Source organism: Notamacropus eugenii, chromosome 1 (assembly GCF_028372415.1).
Source record: "Notamacropus eugenii isolate mMacEug1 chromosome 1, mMacEug1.pri_v2, whole genome shotgun sequence".
Taxonomy (NCBI): domain Eukaryota; kingdom Metazoa; phylum Chordata; class Mammalia; order Diprotodontia; family Macropodidae; genus Notamacropus; species Notamacropus eugenii.
In genome coordinates this window covers 527,356,833-527,384,484 of record NC_092872.1, presented here as the reverse complement: position 1 = coordinate 527,384,484, position 27,652 = coordinate 527,356,833, and the positions used below count along the sequence as shown (strand labels likewise).

At 38.4% G+C, this 27,652-nt stretch overlaps 1 protein-coding gene and 1 pseudogene across 4 annotated transcripts in view; one reads left to right on the top strand and one right to left on the bottom strand.

Annotated features, from left to right (window-relative positions):
- DRC1 (dynein regulatory complex subunit 1) overlaps positions 1–27,652 on the bottom strand; it is a 45,395-nt gene that overhangs the window by 17,192 nt on the left and 551 nt on the right. For all 4 annotated transcript variants that reach the window (XM_072633941.1, XM_072633942.1, XM_072633940.1 and 1 more), the window contains exons 2-8: positions 18,400–18,487; positions 16,052–16,164; positions 13,543–13,726; positions 6,336–6,473; positions 5,142–5,228; positions 4,030–4,152; positions 461–600 (exon numbers count right to left, since the gene is read on the bottom strand). In XM_072633941.1, the coding sequence (XP_072490042.1) occupies positions 461–600; positions 4,030–4,152; positions 5,142–5,228; positions 6,336–6,473; positions 13,543–13,726; positions 16,052–16,164; positions 18,400–18,487 (873 nt within the window). The remainder of the gene's footprint in view (positions 1–460; positions 601–4,029; positions 4,153–5,141; positions 5,229–6,335; positions 6,474–13,542; positions 13,727–16,051; positions 16,165–18,399; positions 18,488–27,652) is intronic.
- LOC140521792 (U6 spliceosomal RNA) lies at positions 12,397–12,490 on the top strand (annotated as a pseudogene).

Sequence of the window (27,652 nt, the reverse complement as noted above, 5' to 3'; positions counted from 1 at the left end):
AGTCTTGATTTCTTCATCAAAAAACAGCCTGCTCACATCCTTTGATCACTCATCCACTGGACATTCTTTAAAAAAAAAAAAACCAAATTTTTATCAATGTCTTTGTTTTTTACATCACTATAGTTTCTGCCACCATCTTTTCCCTCCCACAGCTCTGTTCCATATAACAAATAGTGTTTTTAAAGACAAAAAAGAAAAAACGAAGGGAAAAGGGATATGAAGGAAGGGAGGAAGGAAAGAAGGAAGAAAAAAGGAAGGAAGGAAGGAAGGAAGGAAGGAAGGAAGGAAGGAAGGAAGGAAGGAAGGAAGGAAGGAAGGAAGGAAGGAAGGAAGGAAGGAAGGGAGGGAGGGAGGGAGGGAGGGAGGAAAGGAGGGAGGGAGGGAGAAGTCAAAGTGTCAAATGTGGCGGAGAAGCAAAGGAGGAGAGATTCCTTAAGAAAGATGTGTCACTCTGTCTTACCGGTTGATCCTTCTCTTCTGTTGGGATTTAATGATTGTGTTCTCTTCCTCCCTTTTCTTCAGCACTTGGAAATTGTACTCTAGTTTTTCCTGGTTTAGCTGATAAGTTGCTTTCATCTGCTGCAGCTGCTGCTCTAGTACCTGTTTAAAAATTGATCACATTCTGGGAGGCTATAGTGTGCAGAAGGCTGGAGGAGAGAGAAAACGCACCGAATGTGCTCTAAGGTGGTATCTACACACACACACACACACACACACACACACACACACACACACACACACACACACACACACACACACACACACACACACACACACACACAATAAGCTTCAAATAACATTAACATTTTTCATTAATGTGTAACAGAGAAATCTATAATAAAGCACAATTCACTCTGGTACACAACAGCAGACTGCTCAGAGATACTACCAACCCAGCCAGAAATGCCCACTGTCATTCAGAGAAGAGGGTACTCCTGCAAACAAGAACTTGCAAAATACCCATCCTGAGGTTTCAGAATATTGAGCTTTCTGTGACACAACAGCTTTGGTCTTTGTCAAACCTTATGATCTTTAAAGGGAAAACTAAATCAAAGCAATCACTTTTGCAGTTTTTTTCAGGGCCCAGCTGCACTGACTTGTTCCTTCATGACTTTTCAGAGGAGGTAAGTAGAGCAGGGAAAGCCTGAAGAACTGGAAAATGCAGAGGCAGCACCTATGTGCACCCTGTGGAACGGAAAAGAGCACTGGGCCCGGTCTGCCCTCCTTGAGGCCCAACTTCCTCTGACTTCCTTCTCTTCTTGTTTCTAGGAAGAAATGAGCCACCTGCTGAGCAAGTCAGTGGAGGTGGGACAGGCACAGAAAGGGTTAAAAGCCAGGCCATACCCATGACCTGGCTAGCCCTGATAGATAACTAGCTTGTAGGGAATTCAGAGCTGACTATATTACCAAGTCAGAAAAATAAAGGCTTCGATAAAGAACCCTGCTGCTGAGATAAAAATCTGGCTATGAGGCAAGTAGTTCAAACTCCACCTTCAAATATGGAGCCCACATCTGTTCCTTAATTAGTGTACAAGATAAACTCTAGGACACTAATAGACCATTAGTGTGGCCTCAGTCTTTTTATTTTTTATTTTTATTTCAGATCTTTATTTTTTTCGTTTCTTTGTATTTCAGCTTCTTAGCCAGGGTCACATTCTTATTCAACTCTCCTAAGTGAATGCTTAGGAAATTCTTAGAAACTCGCTAGCTATGTGATTCTGAGCCAGTCACTTCACTTCTGCCTGTTTCCTCATTGGCAAAATGGGAATAATAACTGCCACCCCACCCCTTACCCCAACCAGGATTGTTGTGAGGATCAAAGGAGATAATACTTGGAAAGCACTTGGCACAGTTCCTGGCATATCGCAGGTGCCACCTAAATGTGAGCTATAATAATTAGCATTATGATGATGACGATGATGATGATTACAAGCTGGCTGTTACATTTTCAATATGAGCATTTGCATCTCAAAAATTAGCAAATGCTATAAATCAGGGCTTGATTTGTTGTTTTGCTGATGGTCTAAAGCCTAGACTTAAGAAAGTGAAGGAGAGAAGTGCTAATAAGTCAGATGAAAACTTAAAAACGTGTTGTGCTTTTGAGAGAGTCTGTGGTTAAGCATTTACCAGGATATCCCAGATATGTACAATATAAAGCAAATATGAGGCAACATCAGAGCAGGGGACGGCAGGAAAGACCTCGTGGAGAAGGTGGAATATCAAACTATCTTAAAACAAACAGAAGGCAGTTGGGTGGCATCGTGGACAGAGGCCTGAATTTAGAGGACTCAAGAAGACCTGAGTTTGAAACCTACCCCAGACACTTCCTGTGTCATCCTGGGCAAGTCACGTACAGCCTGAGTTTTCCTCATCAGTAGAATGAGTACAGCACCAGCCCCTACTTCCTAGCATTGTTATGAGGATTAGCTGAGCTAACATATGTAAATAAAGTATTTTGCAAATCTTAAAGTGTTTTATAAATGCTAGCTGTTATTAAGACTTTTATTAAGCTTATAGAAACAGTAACATTAAGTGCTTTATTTTCTCAGATCCATGTTTATTATAATTATTACATTATTAGTTCACAGATGAAGATTGACTGTGGACATTACATTACTAGTTACTCACTATTAGCTATATTACTAGCCCACAGATGAAGATCGACTATGGATATTTATTCTAATTTTGGACTCACCATTTTTTTCTGAGTTAGCCAAAGCAGAGAACTGAGCTATGGGTACTCAAGCAGGTCTCACAACCATGATCTTTCCCCCCCAAATAAAGGAATACAGCTGAACAAGTTGCAGCCTCACAGATGGTTTGAGAAAACGAAGGATTAATCCAAGTTGGATCCGATTTGAAAGTTGAATAGGGGAGAAGAAAGAAGATTGAAGTTATTGTCAGGGCACAGGCATCAAGCGGCAGCTGGAGCCTTCTGGGAACAATTGGTGCATTCTAAGCAGGTGCTTGCCATTGTCTTGAGAGATGACTGCATTCCTTCCCACAAGAACATATGTCCCCATGATTTCTTCAGATAAACAATAGTGAATCTACCCAAGTGACAACACTCACTCTAGAAGCACAACAAAATGAGCCAGACTTGACTAATATGAAAATGTGTATAATAAGAATGTATGTGTAGAACCCATGCAAGACTGCAGAGAGGAGGCGGGGGAGGGAGGGGGAGAAAATCTAAGACTTATGAAAGTGATTGCAGAAAACTGAAAAAAAATAAACTAATTTAATAAAAAATAAGCCGGACTCTGTGTTCTGATTTCCCATGAGCAGCACTACTACAATGAGCACGGACAGAAAGAATCACAGAAGACAAAATGGCAGGACATTTTGCTTATGTGGCCTCTGTTAGCCACTGGTCATTAACTGCACCAATTTCTACATATTGGTTAAAAAATCATCACAACTTTCTGCATCAATAACGCAGTCTTGAATTGTCTCTTTGGTCTCACCAAGAATTATTCCCTACAAATAAGCCACAAAGATGAGTTTTATCAAGAGAATTTTAGCTGACCTATTTTCTAAGTCTGCATTTGCCATCTGATCATCTGTAGTTTTGAGTTTGTTTGTTTGTTTTTTTGTTGGGTTGTATTTTATGTTCATGGTTTTTCATATGAATTTATGTCAAGTCAGGCATCCCTCCTTCCTGTATTCATGCAATTGCTTTTTCTCAAATTCAGGACTCATTTATCCCTATTGAATTTCATCTTGCTGGCTTCAGCTGTTTCAGCTCTTGGAGAGTTTTTTTGAAGACTGATGCTGTCACCCTAGGCATGAGCTACCTTCGAGCCACTTGCAGGTTGGATGAGTATGCCTTCCTGGTGAATTCTTTAGAAGAGAACATGGGCCATGTTCATAAAAAACTTGCTGAATCAACCTCTAGTATTCCCCCCACCCCACTTCCCTGGCATGTTACGGGCAATCAGTAGATAATAAGCAATTCGTCACTAGTCTTTCCTCTCTGAGCTCATCTCAGGAGAATGGATCATGGTTTCCCTCCCCCTCTGACCTTACCTGTACATCCAGCTCCAGCTTGGTCTTGATGGAGTTGTACTCTTCTGAGTCCCGAACCCTCTGCTGGTTTAACTGCTTCTCATAATCCTCTACCCTCTTCATGTGGTTTATCAGATACTCCAGCTGAGGTCAAAAGGAAGCAACAACAAAAGTCTAACAACTGTAGCTTGTCCAATACTTCACTATCAGAGACCTGAACAAAGCCCAAAGAGAATTTAATATTTCACACAATTTTTGCAGGAAATGTAACTAGAATCCCCACCACCACCCCACACACTTTGGAGAGGGGAGGAGGTATCCTGCAGAGAGCACCCGATGTGACATCAGAGTACCCAGGTTCAAATCCCAGTGATGATTTCTTGTCAGCTTTCTGAATCTGCTTTATTCTCTGAAAAATGGGGATTATAATTCTTGCATTAGTCACTTCATTGAGTTGTTGTAAGAGCACATGAGTTACACTGTGAGCTAAATAAGGCTGCACTCAGTCCGTTAGTTCTTACTCCATGAACTCGGAGGAACATTGTTCAAATATCTGGTTTTGTTTCTGGATGATGCCCCTATGTGGACCAGACACCATCTACTCTTCCTTTACATCTGTGAATTGAAAAGGAAAATACTGACCTTGGCTTCTCAAAAATTTCTATGACTTCTCACCCAAGTCCATTATCTTAAAATGCCTGCTTTGCCTCAACCACATTCGTGGCCAGTATAGAGAGATGAGTGCTGGGTGAAACAATGGTGGAAATAGTCACATAGCAGGAGGGGACTCAGAGAGTGATATACATGGCACTAGGAAGTCCTCACCACTGATGAACAGGAAATAATGCCCAAAAGGCAAGAGAACCAAGGGTAGATCACAGCAAAAATTAATGAATCAAGCAGCAAGCACTTATTAAGTGCTTACGGTGAGCCAGGCACTGTGCCAACCGCAAGAGACAAAGAAAGGCAAAAAAACTGGTCTCTGCCCTTGGAGAGGGCAAACTCCAATGGGGGAAGACAACTTGCAAACCACCATGTATAACATGGCCATCATATCCAAGAGATTCAAAGAGCATCCGAACTGCTCAAGAGACCAGCCACCACCCTTGTCCATTCACCCCTTCATCCTTTACCTCCTTGGAATTGTGAATGTGCATCTCGCGCTCCCATTTCTTCTTATTAGTGATCAGTAGCTCCTGTCGCTCCTGTTCAAATGCTTTCTGTAACCAAAAGAAGGCCAGGGTCTTGAGCCTGCTTTAAGTTGGGTATGAACTCCATAATTAGGGGAATAATCTGTATCACTCCTTAAAAAGACTGACACTCCTCTTCTACACAAAGTGCAAAGGCCCCTGGTTCTAAGCTGGCAGCTCCAGTCATCAAATTTTAAGGAAATGGCTATTTATTAGAGGAGTCAAACAGACAAAAGAAGGCCATTCCTCAGGGGAGGTAACTGACCTCATCCCTAAGGCTCAGCACCAGTGGCAGTAGAAAGAGTAGCTGGGGAGCAAGAGAACCCAACCTCTGAGAACTAAAGAACTAAAGGGAAACCAATCATGTAGCCCAGGGACTACATCCACACTTCAGGACAAGATGAAGCACCTGCCACTGGTTAGGGTGTCCATGAAGCCAAGGCAGAGCTCAGGAGGAGCACAGGAACACAAAACAGAAGGCCCAGATTTATTAGTGAGATTCCATCAGTTTCTAGGCATGCTTTCCCAGGGTAAGGGCTGCCGGAAGTATCCTATGCACCCAGGATCCTGGACCCATTATTATTCTCCCCCATTTTGGTCAGATTACTAGCTGTGTGACCCTGGGCAAGTCACTTAACCACTATCTGCTTCAGTATCCTTATCTGTAAAATGAGGATAATAATAGAACCTACCTCCCTGTGTTGTTGTGAGGATCAAATGAGATAATGATTACAAAGCACTTAGCACAATGCCTGGCACATATATAGTATCATATATAGTATTTTATATATACATATATATGCATATATATCATATATAGTATTATATATCATATAGTATACACAGTATTATGTAGATGTTAGCTATTATTATTATCATTATTAGGTGCAACAAAAGTACTAAATATCTCCCACCATTTTCCTTCTTTTTTCTCCCCTAAAGAAATCTGGTGGTTTATATATATCTGATGGAAAGCAAATTAAATAAAAAGAACAAAGACATATTTGGAGGCCTCCCTAGCACATTAGGACAGCCATACCTTTCTCCTCAGAGAAGCCTCCCTAATGAGAAAGCATGCTACCTTCACAGTGGGGACTAGAAGTGGTCTCTGTATGCTCCTACTCCTGTCTTTGCTACCTCAATATTATTGAGCTCTTGACGGAAGGTCTTTATTAAATTCTTGACTTGTTCTTCCATCCTCTCTAGCAGCAGAGTAATGTCATCACCTTGTTTCTTCAGATCCTTCACATACTGGTCATCTTTTCCTTTTAACTCCTGGAGAGAAGATGAAAGGGGTCAACCCCAAAGAGAACTGGCATCTAGCAGGGTCCATCTAACACATTTCTTTAAGAACACCTAAAAATCGTAACATATGAATGATAATGAGGCTTCAAAATAGTCAGCCAAGAATCATGGAAAAGCCTCAGTCAGAGAGAACATCTGTCACTGGAGGATGTGAGATAGGGACTAGCCTCCTCAACGTAATTTTTTGGTGCAATTCTGCTTTATCTGACCATAGACTAGAGCCATTTAAGTAAATATATTCCCTCCCCACTCCAAAAAATAATGATAATCAGGTTAACTTAGAAAATTACTCATGCACTAACAGAGGTATGATATTTCTATATAACATCACTTGCTGAATTTTAAATGTTCTATTCTTAACATAAGAGAGAATAAGTCTAGCTCAAAATTCATTTGCTGTGGCTTTATCTTCTCTAGTTGATGGAAAGGTTTTTTTTTCCTTTTTCATGAAATAAAAGAACTAGTTTAATTAGGAAGAAACTTAGAGTTCATGTAGTCCAGAGGTTCTTAACTTTGGGTTCATGAACCTGTGTTTTTAATGTTTCAATAATTTCATTTCAATATAACTGGATTCCTATGTATTTCATTTCCTACATTTAGAAATATTGTTTGCAGAAGGGGTCTGTAGGTGTCGCTAGACTGTCAAAGACTTTGGTCTATTACACAAAAATAGTGAAGAACCCCCCTCAATGCCACTCTAGTCTAACCTTCCATGGAATGCAGAAGTTTCTGCCAAAGTCTCAACACATCTGATCTCCAGTAGAACACCTAATGTAACAAGGAGCTGCCTACCTTCCCCCAGTTTTGGCACTGTTCTTGTTTAGGATAAGACAAAACCTTAAGAAGTTTAAATATAGGAAACAATAATAATAATAATTCAAAACAGATCAGCATTGTGATTAATACTGGGGAATATAAGAAGTTTATATAAAACATAGCCTCTGTTCTAATGGACCTTTCTGTCCAGAAGGGAGAAAAGCTGTTTTTATCTACTATATACATAGCTATAACACACAATATTATACAATAAATGTCTGAGGAGGGAAATCATTATGAAATGAGGGCTACGGGAAAGTCTCCATAGAAGAGGTAACATTTAAGTTGAGGAAGGAAGCCAAAGTAGGACACCATAATACATGTTCAGAAGGGGCAGAGGACAGACCAATATGCCTGAAACACAGAGCATATGGAGGGGAGTAATGTGACATAAAGCTTGAAAAGCAGCGTATAAAAAGATTAAGGGCCTCAGATGCCAAGTAAAAGAATACGAATTTTAATAGGCAGACTATAGGAAACTACCACAGACTTTTAAGCAGAGACACAACATGCCCAGAAGTCTGTATAGGAAGAGAACAGAAAAAAACAAAAAGAGGCGATTGTAATAGTCCGGGGCAGTGGTATTAAAATTAAAGTGGTAGCTGTGGGGATAGAAAGGAAAGGATGCATACGAGAGATGTTGGGGAGGTGGCTGCTGATTGGCTATGAGGGGAAAGGCGATGGAGAAGGAAGTTGAAAATAACCCTAAGGTTATAAACACAGCAGACCCAGGTTCTGGGAGTACCACAGAAAGAAACAGTGAAGTGAGAAGGAAGGGGCAGGTAGAGGTAAAACAGTCTGTTTAGCTTGAGGCACCTAGGGACAATCTAGGAAGGATGACAATGAGAAATGGGAGTCTAGAGTCCAGAAGAAAAATCAGACATAAAATGGTAACAGAACCACAAACAGGCAAGCTTAGGACTCTATTCTTGACTCATTGTCCATCAGTGGTAAAGTCAAGTTACGTCAACAAGCACTTATTTATAGTGTTTACTGTGTTCCAGGCACTATGCTAAGCTCTGATTGAGGATGCAAAGAAAGCAAAACTAGCCCTTGCCCTCAAGAAGCTCCAAGTTTAATGGGGCAACAACCTGCAAGCAATTATGTATATATAAGATATATATATAGACATATATACATGCATATATATATACATGCATATATATACATACATATACATGTATATATATACATATATATATGTATAGTGGTCAAATTATCTCCCATCTTGAAAGGAATTTCACTCTAAAATAAAAATGGGGTAATGGTATTCTTAATCAGTGTCTAAGTATTGGCAGAGTGAATTTCTAGATAGAAAATACTGGTACCTGAAGAAAAATAAATCCTTTTACTGAATCTTGCAGATTGAGCAGGCATAGAAGCAAGGAACTATGGATATTAAATGCTGCAGATGTCAGACTTTTTCAGTGGGTTAGTTAGTTTTACTGCACTGAGTTTATTCCCCTCTTTTTTTTATGGTGGATATCAATACATATATCATTTGTTTTTAAAGAAAAAAATTAGCAAACAAAAGTAGGGAGTCCACATATTTCTTGATATATTTTTAAATGAAATTAAACTGAGAAGAGTGAATGTTAAGCTCCCAGAAATCTAACCTATGGCAGCTAAGCAGCACAGGGTATAGATCTGGATTTGGGTCCAGAAAACACAAGTTCAAATCCAAGCTCATCTTGCCTCATGCACATAGTAGGTATGTGACTCTGGGCAAATTACTTAAACTCATTCAACCTCAATTTCCTCATTTGGAAAATGGAAATAATAGTAAGACCCTCTTGACAGGATTGTTGTGAGGATCAAATGAAATAACATCTGTAAAATGTTTTGCAAACCTTAAAGAACTGTGTCAATACTACCTATTAATAAGAACAATAGACTTCCAGCGGCAGAGCCAAGATGGTAGAGTAGAAAAAGCACTCAGCTTAGCTCTCCCAACATCCCCTCCAAACAACTTTACGATAATGCCTCAATTTGAATTCTGGAGTGGCAGAGCCAACAAAAGGTCAGAGTGAGACATTTTTCCAGTCCAAAACAACATAGGAAGTTGGAGAAAGATCTGTGGCATGCAGTGAGGGGGAGACTGACCTGGAGCTCACAGGGATGAATCCCCAGTGGTCGAACTAGATGGTGGTAACAGAAGCAGCAGCAGCTTTGGGGGCTTTCAAAACAGGCAACTGGTCAGAAAGGTTTTACAGAGGACCCCTGTGCTAGCACTGGACATGGGACCAAATGCTGTTGGCAACTCCATTGCCCCTACCCACTTCTGGGTCATAGTTCAAGAGCAGAGAGGGGTACTTTTGGTCAAGAAGGAGTAGAAACCCTAAGGAGTAGTATCTCTTCCAATCCCAAGAGATCGGGGACCATAAAGAACAGCATTGTTTCAGTCCTAAAGGAGGAGGGGCCCTTCTGGAGTAAAGACCAGAGTGCAGACCAAGACTAGTGCAGTGACTACACCTCTCCCTAGGTCACATCACCTTGGAAGCACTGAAAACTTCCAAACTGCCAGAAGTGACTGAAAACCGCAGTGCAAAAGAAACCTTTAGCTTGAGAGGGCCTATTCCCCTCCCACACCAACAACAGAGCCCAACATTAACATAAAATTCTAAATCAAAAAATAGGGTGGAAAAATAAGAAAACAACAATAACAACAAAAGAACCTGATCACAAAAACTACTATGGTGACGGAAGAGCAAGACACAAACTGAGAAGACAACAAAGAAGCCAAAACTGCTATAAGCAAAGCCTCAAAGGAAAAATGTGAATTGGACATAAACCCAACAAAAATTCCCAAAAGATCGAAAAGATTACTTTCAAAATCAAATAAGAGTAAAAGAAGAAAAATGAGGAACACAAAAGGAACAACAACAAAATGAGAACAAATGAGAACAAAAGTGGAAAAAAATGAAAACAAAGGAAGAGAATCATGGAAAGACAATCAATTGCTTGGTAAAACAGGCACACACAAAAAACACTAAAGAAAATAGCACCTGAAAAAATACAATTGTCCAAACAGGAAAAGCAGTACAAAAATTCACTGATGCAAATAATCCCTTAAAAATCAGAATTGGCAAAGTGGAAAAAGAAGTACAAAAGCTCACTGAAGAAAGTAGTTCCTTAAAAATTAAAATTGAGCAGGTGGCAGCTAATAATTAAATGAGACATCAAGAAATTTTAAAAAGTTACAAAAGAGAAAAAATAGAATAAATAGAACAAATAGACATTTTAAAAATAGAAGAAAATGTTAAATTTTAAAAATGGATCTTGAAGATAGATCAAAGAGAGATAATTTAAGAATCATTAGATTGCCTCAAGACCATGATAAAAAAAAAAGCCTAGACATAATATTTCAAGAAATTATCAAGGAAAAATGTCTTGATATCCTAAAACTAGGGGGTAAAATAGAAACTGAAAAAATCCATCATGCACCACCTGAAGGAGATCCCAAAGTAAAAACTTCCAAGGAATATTATAGCCAAATTCGAAAGTTCCCAGGTCAAAGAGAAAATACTTCAAACAGCCAGAAAGAAACGAATCAAATCCCATTGAGTCACAGTCAGGATCACACAGTTACCATATTAAAAGATCAGAGGGCTTGGAATATGTTATTCCAGAAGGCAAAAGAGCTGGGACTACAACCAAGAATAACCTAACCAACAAAATTTAGTATAGTCCTTCAAGAGAAAAAAATAGATTTTTAATAAAATAGAAGACATTCAAGCATTCCTGATGAAAAGACCAGAGCTGAAGAGAAAACTTGACTTTCAAATACAAGATTCAAGAGAAACATGAAAAGGTAAACATGAAAGAGAACTCATAAGGAACTCAATAAGATTAAATTCTTTAACTGTATATAGGAAGATGATACATATATCTTCTATGATCTCTGTCATTATTAGGGCAGTCAGAAAGAAGATGTGGGAGTGAATCAATTTATGTTGGGATGACATAAAAAAATGTATAGGAAAGAAGAAGGGATGCCCTTGGAGAAGGGGGAAGTAGAAGATGAGTGAGGAAAATTAGCTCCCATAAAAGAGATGCCTAAGGAAGAATTTTCACATTGGAGAGGGAAATGGGGGAGAGTGGATTGTCACAGGCAATGCTTAAACTTCACTAACATTTAAATTGGTTCAAAGAGGGAAAATACAAACACACACACACACATATATATACACATGTGTGTATATATGCATGTGTGTGTGTGTGTGTATACTTAATTCATAATAGAAATCTATCTTACCCAACTGGGACAGGAAGGGGATAAGAGAAAAGAGGTATGATAAAAAAGAAGGACAGATTGAAAAAGGGAGTGGTCAGAAGCAAAATAGACTTTAGAGGAGTGACTGGAGAAAAAGAGAAACAGAAACAGAAGAAAATAGGATGAGGGGAAATGCACAGTTAGTGTGAATGGATAGAAACAATAACAGAATAAATTAGAAATCACAAGAAACTCACTTGAAACAGAGAATCACACATAGATCTGAAGTAAGGGGATGGAGCAGAATCTATCATGCTTCAGTTCAAGTAAAAAAGATAGAGGTATTAATCATGATCTTAGACAAAGAAAAAGCAAAAACAGATCTAATTAAAAGGAATTAGAAAAGAAACTACACATTGCTGGAAAAAAAACCATGGACAAAGAAGAAAAACTATTCCAAACACTATATAGTATACACTAAATCACATAGCATCCAAATTTTTAATGGAAAAGCTAAGTGAATCACAGAAGGAAATAGATAGTAAAATTACAACAGCAAGGGGACCTCAATTTCCCCCTCTCAGAGGTAGATAAATCTAACCATAAATAAATAAGAAGTCAAAGAGGTGAATAGAATTTTTAAAAAGTAAGATATAGTAGAAATCTGGAGAAAACTGAATGCAAATAGAAAGGAGTGCCATCTGTACATGGCACCTTCAAGAAAATTGAGCATGCTTTAAGCACAAAAACCTCACAACCTAACGCAGAAAAGTAGAAATGTTAAATACACTTTTTTCAGACAATAATGCAATAAAAATTACATTTAGTCCAGGGCTGTGTAAGCACAGATTAAAAGTTAATTGAGTGCTCATTTTGGCAACACCTATACTAAAATTAGAGATTAGAATGGCCCCTGGGCAAGGATGAAACACAAATTCAAGAAGCATTCCATATTTTTGGAATAGCTTGGGGAAGTTGTAGTATATGGTTATGATTGAATACTAATATACTATAAGAAATGATAAGCAGGATGGTTTCAGAAAAACCTGGAAAGACTTGCATGAGAAAATGCAAAATGAAATGTACTGTGGTACTGTGTATAAAGTAATAAGAATATTGTGTGATGATCAGCCGTGAATGACAGCTATTTTCAGCAATACAATGAATCAAGATAATTCCAAAAAAAGGAATTGAGTTCCAAAGGACTCAATATGAAAAATGCTATCCACCTCCAAATAAAGAACTGATGGAGTCTGAATACATATCAAAGCATACTTTTTAAAACTTTATTTTTATTGGTGGAGGGGGAAGCTGGCTGTGTTTTCTTTCATACAACTAATATGGAAATATGTTTTGCATGACTATACATGTATAACATATATCAGATTGCTTGCATTCTCAATGAGGGGGAGAGGAAGAAAGGAGGGAGAGAATTTTGAACTTGATTTTTAAATAAGAATGTTAAAAATTGTTTTTACAAGTTAAGTGGAAATTTTTTTTTATTTCAAGTGAAAAATATTTGGAAATTAAACTAATCCTAAAGAATGAGTAGGTCAAAGAACAAATAATAGAGACAATAAATAATATCATTAAAGAGAATGACAATAATGAGACAATATTCCAGAATTTGTGAGATGCAGCCAAAGCAATATGTAGGGTAAAATTTATATCTCTAAAATATGTACATCAATAAAAGCAAAAAAGAGAATCAATGAATCAGGCTTGCAACTAGAAAAAGAAAACAAACATGGCTAATGCAGAAATATGTTTTGCATGACTTCACATGTATTACCAATATCTAATTGCTTGACTTCCTAAGGAAAGGGTGAGGTGGGAAGGAAGGAATTTGGAACTCAAAAATTTTTAAATGATTGTCAAAAACCTTTCTATACGCAAATGGAAAATACTTAATGAAATAATTTTTAAAAGAATAATAATTTTCCTCTTCCAGCTCAGTACCATACCCCACCTTGATCCCTCCCCCTCAGTTTTTCAACTTTAAATTCTTGCCTGTTGTAAATCACTAATAAGCTTGTTCTTCTCCTCTATCAGCATAGCACATTGATGCTGTTGTATAATGAGTAAGTCCCACAGCTCTTGCGGGATCCTCTTCATCTTACTCTCTTTCCACTTTGTAGTGATGTCATAAAACTTGTCCTGACTGGTCTTGATTTCATTCTCCAGCTTCTCCACTCTGCAAACACAAACCATGAAGTCTAAGACACTGGCTAGATACTCTGATAGACTGTTGAGGGCTCTTGTTGAATCAGTGAAGGAAGGGGAGAGGAAGAAGGTCTTGATTATTAGGGGAGCAGTAGAAATTAGGTGTGAAGGCTAGAGTATGCATGAGATGGCAGAGAGATAAGAAAAGATCCCACATGGAGATACTTGTCTCATCTCCTCAATAAGACTGTCAGCTTCTAATTCTCACCAACAAAAATTAAACAGCTTCAGAACAGAAATGATGATAACCATGATGGAAAGTAATCACTCTTTCACAATTGTGATAGATGATGATGACAGCTAACATTTATATGGTGTTTAGTATGTGCCAGGCACTGTATTAGAGTGCTGGAAGTTCACAACAACCTTGGGAGATAGGTGCTATTATTACCCTCATTCTACAGATGAGGACACTGGGACAAACCAAGTTTAAATTACCTCTCAGGGTCATACAGCTAATAAGTATACTAAGTATATTTATATGCTTATACTTGACCAGATTTGATCTCATCTTCCACCTTTTAGCCTGGCACTCTATCCCGCCATATTATAACGTGAACCCTAGGATCAGTAGAGGGCAAGATTTTAGGTATACAGTGGAAAGATAAGTAGGATACAATGGTCTAAATTTGTAAAGAGGAGAAAGGAAGCTAAAAAATGGAGTTCTATAGATACAAAGAAAAACAATTCCAAGGAGCGGGGAAAAGGGTATTACATAAGGAGTCTGATATGGCTGAACAACTTAGGCTGAAAAAAGGCATGTAAAAAAGATAGAGGCAAGAACAGATGATGTAGAATGAATACAAAAGCCTATCATGATTCTGTAAAAAAAGAAAGTGTGAGTAATATTAAAGATCAGAAACACAGCAAAAAAAAAATGGATGTTTTAGCTATATCTGAGAGAAGAGAAGGAAGAAGGAAAGCTAAGGACTGGTGCACCAGCAGATAGGACAGCAGTTATGAATGATAGAGAGAAGGTTAAACTACTCAGTGGGAGAATGATGTTTGTACGGAAAAGGGCAGTGCAGAAATGAATAATCCAAGATAAGTAAAGAGATAAGAGAGTAACTAGTTGCCTTTCATGAACTCAAGACACCAGTCCAGATAAATTATAGTCCCTGAGGGTCTATAAGAAATGGAAGATGTGATTGCTGATTTAAAATGTGGAGAACAGGAGAGATGTCACCAAAATGGATAAGGGCAAATATCTTCATCTTGAAAAGGAGGAGGGGAAGGAAAGAAGGTGGAGTTTGTAAATTATAGGTGAAAGAGCTCGACTTGGATTCCTGATACAATTGAAAAAGGTTTTATTAAAGCGATGATTAATGAGCATCTAAGAGAGGGACAGCTTGGTTTCATCAAGGGTAAATTATGCCAAATCAATTTCATGTAGGGTTACTATAATGGCAAATAGGGGTATGCTATGGAATTAGTTTAATAAGACCAGTAAAAGCATTTGACAAAGTCTCTTCTACTTTTCTTTGGAAAAGATGGAGAAATGTGGCCTATACAATGGTACAATTAGAAGAATTCAGAACTAATTCAATGTCTGAACTCAAAAAGAATTTGTTTATGGTTTAATATCCACTTGAAGAGAGATCCCTAGTGAAATGTCTCAAGGATTAGTCCTTGACCCTGTGCTACTGAATATTTTTATCAATGACTTGGATGCAAGCATAAATGAAATACTTATCAAACTGTAGATAACTCAAAGGCAGGAGGAGGAATAACTAACATGGCAAAGTCAGGTTCCAAGAAGACCCCAAGAATTTAGAATCGTATGCCAAATTTAGTATGATGAAATTTGAAAGAGATAATGTAAAATGTAATGTAAAATCCTGAATTTTTTTAAAAAATCATCTTCACAAGCAAGTATTACTAGATAGCAATAAATCTTTAAAAGATCTGGGAGTTCTAGTGGACCATAAGTTCAATGAGTCCAAATTGCAATATGACAGCCAACATCTGGATCTTGGACATGGTAAGACAGTTAATGTGTGTTAAAAGGCAGCACTTGATTTCAGTTCCTCCCAATTCCAATGTCAATTCTCTATCCATTATAAATGCTACCTCTCAGGGAAGCATATAAAATGTGCCTAATAAATACTTTGTGAATTTGTTCTCTTATGAAATTTGTTTTCTCATGTAATTCCTAACAAACTAACATCAGGCAGAAGTTGGGAGACTAATACGTTGGGTTAAGTCTTGACAATAACAATTTTAAAGAATTCAGTGACCTTGAGAAGAGAGAAACATGTCTGTGCTCACAAGGTACCAGGGAAGGGAAGGTCCTTACCTCTGACGTTTTGCTTCATCTTCATCTACCCTCCTATGTGCCTCTCTGATATCAGCAGCAATTTGGATGTTGGTCACTAGCTCAGTGCCACACAGCAGCAGTTTAGACAACCTCTGGAAACAGAAAATAGAAGAGATACAATCAGATTTCTGGAATACAATTCACACACGAGTCCCAAATGCCTCCAGAGGACAGATTTCAGCTTGGATTACTAAGAAAAGATGCTGTTCAAAAATGGAACGAGCTACTCCCCAAAGTAATAAATCCCCTTTTCCCTCATCTCCAATAGGAATGCTCAAGCAGAGTTTGAATGAACATCTTCTGGGACTGTCTGAGAAGGGCTGGATGCTTCTGGCAGACACCGGTCTACACAATCTCTGAGGATTTTCTCAGCTCTGAAATTTTGTGGTTCAAAATCCAGTAGAGAATGAGAAAAGCTGCTTCTCCATTTCCTCAAGAGGCAAAGAGCAATGATGAAGGTTTTATGACTAACTTTTATTTAGAGAGGCAGCAGGGCATGGTGGAGAGAGAGCCAGCCTTGGAGCCCAGAAGGTGTAGGTACTACCTCTGATACATACTGACTGGGCGACCCAAGGCAAGTCAGTACTCTAGGCAACCCTCTAAGACTATGAATTACAGAAAGGTGCTGATCTGCCATGGCATTTCTTCAACCCCCTACTCCCCCGAAGAAAAATGAAACCTGCTCCTCTTCTGAGCTTCTCTATTACTGGTGAGGGTACCACTCAAGTTTAGACCTTAGTATCATCCTCCACTCCTCACTCTCCCATATGCCACATATTTAATCAATTATCATCTTATCATTTCTATTGTTACCTTATCATTTCTATTGTCATTGTTACCTTATCATTTCTATTCCTACAGCATCTTTCCCTTTCATCTCCTTCTCCCCATATACCCTACTTCAGGCCCTCATCATCTGTCACCTGGACTATTGCCATAGTCTCCTAATGGGTCCCCCTGTCTCAAGTACTGCCCCGCCCCACTCTCATCTATTCTCCACATGGCTGTCAAAGCAATTTTTCTGAAATGTGGGTTTGATCATGTCACTCTCCTGCTTGATAAATCCCAGTGGTTCTTTCCTACTTCTAGGATCAAAGATAAACTTCTCTTCTGTTTGGCCCCAACCTAGCTGTAACACTCTTATTGAATATTACTTCCTTGTACATACTCTGTAGCCTAGTCAAAATGGTCTCCTTTCTACTCCTTATGCAAGATGCTCCATCTCCTGACCTTTGTACTGACTGTTCTATGGAATTTACTGCCTCCTCACCTTCACTTCTTAGGATCCTGAACTTCCTTCAAGACTTTGCTCAAGTACCACCAATCCTCACATCTGCTAGTGTCCTTCCCACCAAAATCACCTCATATCAATTTTGTGTGTGTGATTATATGTGAGGAAGAGGGGTACTTGCATATGTCTCCATATATGCCTGCTGCTCCTCTAAATGGAAGCTTTTTGAAGACAGCAACTATTTTACTTTTGTCTTTGTATCTCCAGAACTTAGCACAGTGCCTAGCATATAGTGAGTGCTTAATAAATGTTTCCTGACTGATTGCTAGGGAAAGTCAATCAATCGACAACAGAAAATAACTGAATGTCTAAGAAGTTATGTTACGTTCTACTGAGGATGAAAAGAAGTCTAAGACAGAGTATCTGTTCTCAAAGATCTTACAATCTCATTGAGAGATAAGACAAAGGTATACCACATGAAAAGTGAGGCGATGAATAGTGTGTAATCTCAAATCACTGGTACTGATTAGTAATAAAAGAGTTCAGGGGAGGGAGAATGGATGGGGAGCTGAGACTTGAAACAGGATCTAATGTAATGGATAGGATCTGGAAGGACAAAGAGGAGGGGAAAGAACCTTCCAGGAGAGGTATGTAACATGAGCAAAGATTCAGAAACAGACATAAACTTGCTATATTTGAGAAAGTGAGCAGACTGGTGGAAAATAAAGACAGACAAGGAGATTTAAGGCTGTATTATGAAGAACCTTGACTATCACATTAGAAATTTTGGTGTTTATTTGAGGGGCAAGAAGAAGCTTTTGAAAAAAAGTCTTTTTGAGTGCAGAAGTAATAATGTACTGTATTGAGAGATGATAGAAATTCTTTCACTTAAGAACTGTCAAACTAGAAAAGCTCTAGTCAGGTATCAAGTGTCATTCTGTCTGACGACAGAGAAATGAACTAGTTTAATTATAGAGGTCCTTTTCAGTTCTATAGTTTTTTTGGGGGAAGAGCAATTAAGAATCCAAGAAGAGGCTAGGCTTGGTGGCCCTATAGAACTATCCTAAATTGTATCCTTTTGCTACCCAGTTCGCACCAGTCTGCTTTCTTCTTTCTGTTTGAAACTCTTGGATTGGTCTTCCTCACTCTCCTTCTTTCGATCTAGAGACTCTCCAAGTGCTTCCCTAGAATGGAAAAAATGAAAAGGGAGAAACAAAATCATTGTTCTTTAATAACAAAAGACTTATTTCTAAGGAGAAAATGAAAATTCTACAGTCCTTGACAGATGCAAGGAAATTTACTTGCTTTTTAAATGCAGGGTGAATTAGAATCATCTCACATGCTAGTCTTTTTCACTTCCACTGAAAAAGAACTAGCTTCAAATACCCCCTCTGACAGTGTGGGACTAATGACTAAGTCATTAAGACTCCATTTCTTCAACTACAAAATGGGGATAATAATACATTTAGAGCTACTTTACAGGATTACTGTGAACCTGGAGTATAAGGTAAGTAAAACATTTGCCAAATTTTAAAGCAACATACCTGTTAGCTACTACTGCCATTATCTTACTCTAAAGACTGTAACAAAAAAAGTATCCCAGGAATACTAATCCCAGGAATGAAATTCCAGAAGACAAAAAAAGATCACAAAGAAGTAAGCAATAAAGGAAATGAGATGGTAAAAGATAATCTTTAGTTGGTTTACGGCATTGATGATGATGATGATGATGACGATGATTTGAGGAAAAGCATTTTATACATGTTCTCATTTGATCCTTGAGGTAGGCACTCTTATTATCTCCATTTTACAGTAAGGCAAACTAAGGCTCAGAGAAATTAAGTGATGCCCTGGGGCACACATCCAGGATTTGAACTCAAGTCTTCCTGACTCCATGTTCAGTGTTCTACCCACTGCACTACATCACTGCACAAACATTCATATTGAAACTCTGTAAATGCAAAGTATTGCTGAATCTCAGAGTTGGGGGAAGAGGACCTCAAAAGTCTTCTAGTTCAATACATATCTTAACAATAAATTCCCAGCATCATCACTGACAAGTAACCCTAAGATCTCTTTGTTAAGGAACTCTGATGGGGAAGGCAGGACAAGGGGAACTGCCTCCTGAGGAAGCCCATTCCACTTTACTTTTTCATGGAATCTTCTTACCTTTCCAGTCTTCTTATACTTATACTCTACTATTGACTATACTCCCTACCTGTTATTCCGTCCACTTGACCACTTTCTAGCTCTCTTCCTTTTCATTGGCTATCAGAGAGAGAGAGAGAGACAGACAGACAGACAGACAGACAGAGGATAGGTAGATAGATAGATAGATAGATAGATAGATAGATAGATAGATAGATAGATAGATAGATAGATAGATAGATGGATAGATGGATGGATGGATGGATGGATGGATGGATGGATGGATGGATGGATGGATGGATGGATGATAGATAGAAAGACAGAGAGCATTATTGGATATTTGGACATTCAAACTGCATGTTCCATAACCATCTACACTCAACATGTCCAAAGTAGAACTCATTCTTCTCCCCAAACCCATCCCTTTTCCAAACTTCCCCATTATTGTCAAGGGCACCACCATCCCTTCAGTCACCCAGGCTCATAATCATGGTATCATCCTCACTCTCTCACTCTCCCACATCCCACAGATCCAATCTGTTGTCAAATCTTGCCATAGCTACCTCTACCACACATCTCATATTCATTCCATTCTCTCCACTCACATAGCCACCACTCTGTTTCTGGCCTTCATTATTTCTTACCTGGATTATGATAACATCCTCCTAACCAGTCTCCCTACCTTAGGTTTCTCTGCACTCCAATAATCCTCCATATGTCTGTCAGAGTGAATTTCCTAAATCATAGGTCTGCGAATGTCACTACCCTACTCAATAAACTTCAGTGCCTACCTATTACCCCTATATCAAAAATAAACTACTCTGTCATTTAAAGTACTTTGCAGCCTGGCCCCAGTTCCCTTTCCAGCCTTCTTACCTACTATTTCCTTTTCATGAACTCTATAGTCCCATCAATCTGGCCCTCTTATTGTTCTCTACACATAAATTCACACCATATTTCCCATCTTCAGATCTTTGCATATGCTATCCTCTATGCCTGGAAGGTACTCCCTCCAAACTGAGGGAATGCCCATCCATCGGAGAATGGCTGAACAAGTTACAGCATGTGATTGTGATGGAATACTACTGTGTTATAAGAAATGACAAGCAGGATGGTTTCAGAAAAACCTAGAAGGACTTAACATGAACTGATGCAAAATGAAGTAAGCAGAAGCAGGAGAATAGTATATACAGTAACAGAAAAATCAACTGTGAATGATTAGCTATTCTCAGCAATACAATGATCTAAGACAATTCTGAAGGACTTACGATGAACAATGCTATCCACTTCTACAGAAAGAACTAATGGGTTCTGAATGCAAATCTAAGCTTTCACTTTCCTTATTTTTCTTGGTATTTTTAATCTGTATTTTCTTTTACAACATGACTAATATGGAAATATGCTTTACATGACCGTACATGTATAACATCAAATTGCTGCCTTTTGGCAAGGGGAGGGAAGGAAGGAGAGAATTTAGAACTCAAAAAAAATTTTTTTAAATGAATGTTAAAAATTTTTTTACATGTAATTGAAAAAAATAAAATTTCTAAAAAAAACACCATACTTCTTCCTCACCTCTGCCTCTTGGAATCTTTAATTTCTTTCAAAATTCATCTCAAGCAATACCCTCAACATGATGACCTGCACCTTTCCCTAATCCCTCCAGCTACTAGTTTTGTTCTCCCACCAAATCTTCATGTATCTATTTTGTATTCATCTACACAGGTTGTCTTCTGCATTTGAATGTAAGCCCTTTAAGGACAGGAACTACTTCACTGCTATCTTTGCGTTTATTTCCAGTGCTACCTAGGACAGTGTCCAGTCCCTTGTAGGTGCTCAACAAATGCTTGCTGATTGATTGTTTCATTCCCAAAGGTCTCACATAAAGATAATAAATGAAAGAGTTGAGATTTGAGCCCAAGTCATCTGACCTCAAATTGATCACTCTTTCTATTGCATCATGCTGCCTCTCCAGAATGGAGTTCATCTGATCCTGGTCACTTGAACTCACTGACAGTTCAAGAGATGCTCTCTTACCATCTCCAGATTTATCTTGAATTTCAACCACTTATTAATCTTTTTTGCTATTTCTCTTCTAGTCCAAAAGTTATTCTCCTTGATCAAAAATCAAAAGAAAATCAAAGCAAAATAAGAGTTGAGAAATTCTACCTTCTATTTTCCATTATCTCATACCCTATAAACCCTATTGCTTTCTTTGATTTTTCTTCTGACCTTTTGTATTCTCCTTTGTGTCTATTACCAGTCTCAGTTCATTCTGGATTTTTGTTTTCCTAACATTCTTCCTATAGGATCTTGCTATTTTCATATTCATTCTAAGTTATCTGCCCTTTTTATTTTCAATATCAACTTTCTTAAAATCTAAGTCAGTTCCCACATATTTACGTTGGTCTCTAAATACTCTTCCCCATTTTATTCCTCATCAGAACTATTTGTATTGTCAGAATTTTGTTCTTAGGAGCACTTTGTCATCATTTGGGGACCAACTTCCCTGTCACTATTTTAAGCCTTTGGAACCTAATGTTCTCTTTGAATTCTTAAAAACTGCTCTCTGTAAAGAACATGATTTACGAAATACAGAGAACTAAGAAGACCTGATCACTATATATTCATGAGATTCAGCTTTCGCTTGGATATCATTATTGATCCTTGACTGTTTCTCCTCTATTTTCAAATAAACTCAAGCCTCCTACATGGAAAAATCTTTGTTTCCCCCTATTACTCCCTTTAGCCACCATTCTATTCTTTCTTCTACTGCCAGCTGACTCAAGTGGGTGGGTCTATACCAGGGGTATCCCTCTAGGTCCTCAAGTGTGGCCCTTGACTGAATTCAGACTTGGACAGTTCTTTACCTGAAGGAGCTTACAATCTAACATTGTTATACCCATTAGTAATATAGACAACATAATACCCAGAATTAAATAGGTAAATGGGCTCTTCCCCTCAAAAGCAAAATTTGAACTATCTCCTAAGATTGTTGAGAAAACAAAATTAGAACAGTATAAAAAGCTAAATCAAACTACTTGCTTTTTCAAGAAGTGGGGAGTGGTAGGAGGAAGGGAACTCTAAATTTTTAAAAGATTGCTTAAAATTTTTTTTCACATATAATTGAGAAATATCTAACAAAATAAAAAAATAATTTGAAAGAAAGCATATACAATATGACTACAATATAAATGAAAGACTCAATAAAAGGCAATTGAACCCTGAGTAACAGAAAAATCAATGCAAGTCCTAGAGAAGAAATAATGAAACCTACATCCTTCTTTTGGGCAGTTAGGTGACACAGTGGATAGAGTGGCTCATCTTCATAAGTTTAAATCTGGCCTCAGACACTTACTACTTATGTGACCCTGGGCAAGTTATTTAACCCTGTTTGCCTCAATTTCTTCATCTGTAAAATTAGATAGATGACTAATTGGACCCATATTTTATTCCAATCAGTACTAATCAGTTTGATATTATTCCACAGGGGTAATGATTATAAATTCTGATATTAGGCCTCAGAACTATGAACTTCTGACTGTAAGTTCACTTACTTTATTATAGGAAGCTAACTAGAGGAACGTTGCCCTTATTTTTGCCTTGTTTTGGTGACTAAGCCCCAGTATAGCAGAGGTGACTCAGTGACATGGAAAGTCCCCCAACTATTTTTGTTGCCTCTCCATCCCTTGTCATTCTTCCATTGCTCAACATGGGGAAATGACCAACAAGTGTGGCCTGTCTACTAGCCTATCAGCCCATGTGGATTTTTTGACATCTGTTTATCAGCCCAGCTCATGGGCCTGCTCATTAGCTCAGGAGGACCTCCTGACAAACAGATAGGTCTATCAAGGTCTACTCATTGGTTTGTTTGTCCACCAGTAGGATTCTGTATTTTGTGTAGACCCTCCTGGAGGGTCTATCAACCAGTGAGATTCTATAATTTTAGTTTGCTTCTTCTGTATTGTCTGGGGTATCAAGTACTATAAAACTAAGGCCCTGGAGTAGGGGAGCATCTCAGATCATGAGAAAGATCTGAAGTCCCACTCACTGAAGGGATCTAGTTCCTTTACTAAATGGTAAATGGCTCAGAGCTCTTCCTCAGTAGTTTTTCTTGCAGACTAGACAATTTTAAACCTCAAAAAAATGAACTAAGGAAGAAAATGGCAAACCACTCCAGTATCTTTGCCAAGAAAAATCCAAATGGAGTCACAAAGAGTGGCTCACATATGAATAATGACATCCTTCCAGGCTTCAAGGCTGGCTCTCTATCCACTATGTCCTGCTGCCCCTACTAAACAAAGATTAGTCATAAAACCCTCACAAGTTGCTCTTTATCTTGAGAACGTGGAGGAGCTTTTCCCATTCTCTACTGAATCTAGAACCATAGAATTCAGAGATCCAAGAGTCCTCAGGGATTGTTTAGGGCTAGGTCAACTACCACCAATGGAAATTGGCAAGTAGTCAACAATTTATAGTCTCAGAGAGATGCTTGGGGGTGCTAAGAGGATAAGAAATTTGCTAATGTTCACATGACCAGTATATATTAAAGATGGAATTTGAACCCAAACCTTTTGACTCTACAGCTAGCTCATTAACCATTACACCATGATACCTCTTGCATCAAATTAATTATCCTAAAATCCTTTTAGGAAACCTCTATCATGCTTTTTAAAAAATACACACACATATACATACATATATTATATATGTGTGTGTATGTATATCTATACATACACACACATTTATTATATTCAAACATTTCTGTTGCCTACATGATCGAATCCAAACTCCCCTTCTTGGCATTAATTTAAAACATTTCACAATCTAGTCCCCGTCTTATCCTTCATTATAACACAATTATAATCCTTTCCTCTGGCTAAGATGGTTTTACTACTTGTCCTGCATGCTCCTTTTTCCCTGCTTAGAATATCACCCTTCCCTTTCTTCTCTGTTAATCCAAATACATTAGCACCTACCTGCCATGGTTGTTGTGAGAATCCAATGATAGGTTTGTAAAGCACTTAGCACAGTCTCTGACATGCTAGTAAGCAGTACACAAATGTTAACTAGTATCATTAACCATTAGCTCTATCAAAAATTTTTCTGGGGCTATCATCTACATCTATGAGCTCTGATCTATCAGTTAAAATTCATATCCTTTTGGCTCCCATTCAAGGCCCCCCACTTCTGGTTCCTCTCTACTCTTAAAGAATTCTCTCTTATTTTTCCCCTCCATGAAATATTGGCTGCAAGCTAATATTCTCCACCCCCTAGAAGTTTTGCTGTGCTCTCCCACCGCCATGTCTTTGCTCACACTGTTTCCCAAGATTACTTCAAGGCTCAGCTCAAATTATACCTTCTGAAGGTTTTTCCCAGTCCATCTGCCCCACTATTCCCACAGCAGGTGCCTTTCCTCTGAGATGACTGACCTTCCATTTGCTTTGTGTCTATCTTGTACGTACATAACTGTTTGCATGTTGTCTCTCCCATTAGGATACACCCTCCTAAAGGGCAGGAATTGTTTGTATCCCCAGCACTAAACAGAATACCAGATACATAGTAAGTGCATAATAAATGTTTATTGAATTGAATTGAATTATTGAATGTGTAAAATATCTCCTTCTTCTCTGTCTTTGAGAATTCCTATCTATCCTTAGTGAAAGCCATGATATATTTGGAGTCAAAAGGCCTGGTTCAAAACTCAGCGTTGTTAACAGCTACCTAAGTGAGCTTAGGAAAATCTCTTTACCTTTCTGGTCCTCAGTTTCCTCACTGAGGGAGTTGGACTAGATAATCCCTGAGGTCTCTTCTAGCTTTAAATCTATAATCTTTATAGACCTTAAAGCCCAATACAAATTCCACTTTCTCCATGAATCCTTCTTTAAGCTTCCACTAGATAAATATCTTCTCCTTTAGGCATAACATTTTGTTTTGCAATTGTCTGATGTGCTTATCGGTTAATACTGTATTATGTCATCTGTATTGTCTTATTCCCTGCATGGATTATATATGAAGGCTTTGTCTTCATTTCCCATACAGAAAAGTGCTGTGTTTATTATAATTGCTTAATAAGTATTTACTGAATGAAAGCCTTCCAACCACTCCAGCCTCTAGTGATTTCTTCTCTCCTATTTAACTCCCTTCAAGGAACTACCATGAGAGAAAAAGAACACATCACACAATTTTTTCTCTTGAAGTTGTAAAGAACCTCAGAGGATCATCACATTCTAGCTTTTGCCTGTAGAGGCATAGGACAAAAACTGTCCCCAAAATGGAGTGGGCTGCTTTAAGAGGAACTGAGTATTTTTTCACTGAACATCTTCAAGAAGAGGCTGGAAGTCTCCAATATCAGGTATTTTTTAAGATGTCATTCTTGGTCAGTTATAGGTTGAAGTGGAATACAACAGGGGTCAACTAATTCCACCATACACAATAAAATAATAACAATAATATCCTATAACAATAATCCTCTCTACAATATAGCAGATACCTGGTCACCCAGTCTTCCCTGAAAGACCACCAGTGAGCCGAAACCTACTATTTTCTAATGGAATCCATTCCACTCTTAGTTTGGGGTTTGGTGTAAGAAAAGCTATCTGACTCTTTGCCTCTTCCATCCATTACTCCTAATACTGCCCTCTATTGCTTAAAGAGAACAAGTCTGTTCCCTTTCCCACGTGACAGACCTTCAAATACTTGAAGACAACTATTATATTCCCCTCCTCCTCCAATCTTCTTCTCTCTTCTAGGCCTGAGCATGCTTGGTTCCTTCATCATCTAGGACCTTTATCTAGGTTGCTTTTCTTCAGATTCTCTCCAGCTTATCAATTTCTTCTTCTTCTTATTGTCTCCTCGAATTAAATATCATACCCCAAATGTGGACTGGACATGGCAGAGTACCATGGGGACTATCACAGCCTAAGGGCTGGACATGATGGCTCTCCTAATGCAACTAAAGATTCGAATTCACTTTCTCAGCTACTATGTCATGACAGGAAGTCATATTGAGGGTATCCTATACTGAGACCACCTAATAGGAGCTCAGTAAGACATATAATAATAGCCAATAATTGTATGTTTTATGATTTGTAAAGAGCCTTAAATATATCCTTTTATCTGAGCATTACAGTCACACTGTGAGGTAGGGTGGTTTATTATCCCCATTTTACAGAGGAGCAACCTGAAATTGAGAGATCACACAGCTAGTAAGTACATGAGGTAGGATTTGAACTCAGGTTTTCCTGCCTCCAATCCAGCGTGCTATCGACTATATCTCATGATAACACTTCTTGAATTCTCTAACACAGTGACAAATGAAGCAATGAGATCATCACCAAAGCAGCAAATTCACCATCAGAAATACAATCAGGAGGCAAAGGTGCAAATTTTAGGCACAGTTAAAGAACATAACCCCACACACCAACCACCCCCGAGGTAAAGTTCCATTATATGACTCTCCTAAATAGGACATCTTTTTTAAGTGTTGTTCCAGGCAAAAACAAGGGAGGCATGAGCCTGCCTGATTTGTTTTCCCTAAAAATCAGGAGAGTCCTGTTGCATCTTTGCTGACACAGGGAATCATTTCTGAGGAAGGATTTGATTTTTAATTTTCTCTAGGTTTGGAAGACAACTGCAGTATCTTCAACTATCTTACTGACTGACTGGTTAAACTAGTTAGTACAAAGTCTTTGAGTTTCCATTTCTTAGCTGTTAAGTTCTAACTGTGCTCAGTGGACTGGAATGTGCTTTGAGGGGAATATAAAAATAAATGAGAAAGTCTTTGCCCTCAAGGACTTTACAACACAATACACAAAAATTATCCATGAATACACAGATAATACAAATTGGAATATATGCAGAAGAATAATAAAATGCATGAGATTAGATGACCAAGAAGTGCTGGAAGAGGGTACGGGCATCAGGGAAGGCTTCATATTTAATATTTAATGGAGGATTTAAATCTGGCTTGGTCAGATGCCTGAATACCCCACTCCACCCTCTGGGCACATTTTGAAATGGGAACAGGAGAAAAATGGGACAGGCATTTCAACCTGAGCAAAAGCATGGCCAGGGACATTTTCATTTACTGGAACTGAAAGTAAAAACAAGTCCTTTTACTTAATCAGACCCAAGGCACCTGTTAGCAAAGTTGGATGTGATAACCACCTGGGACTTAGAATGCCTGCCTAACTCCCTTG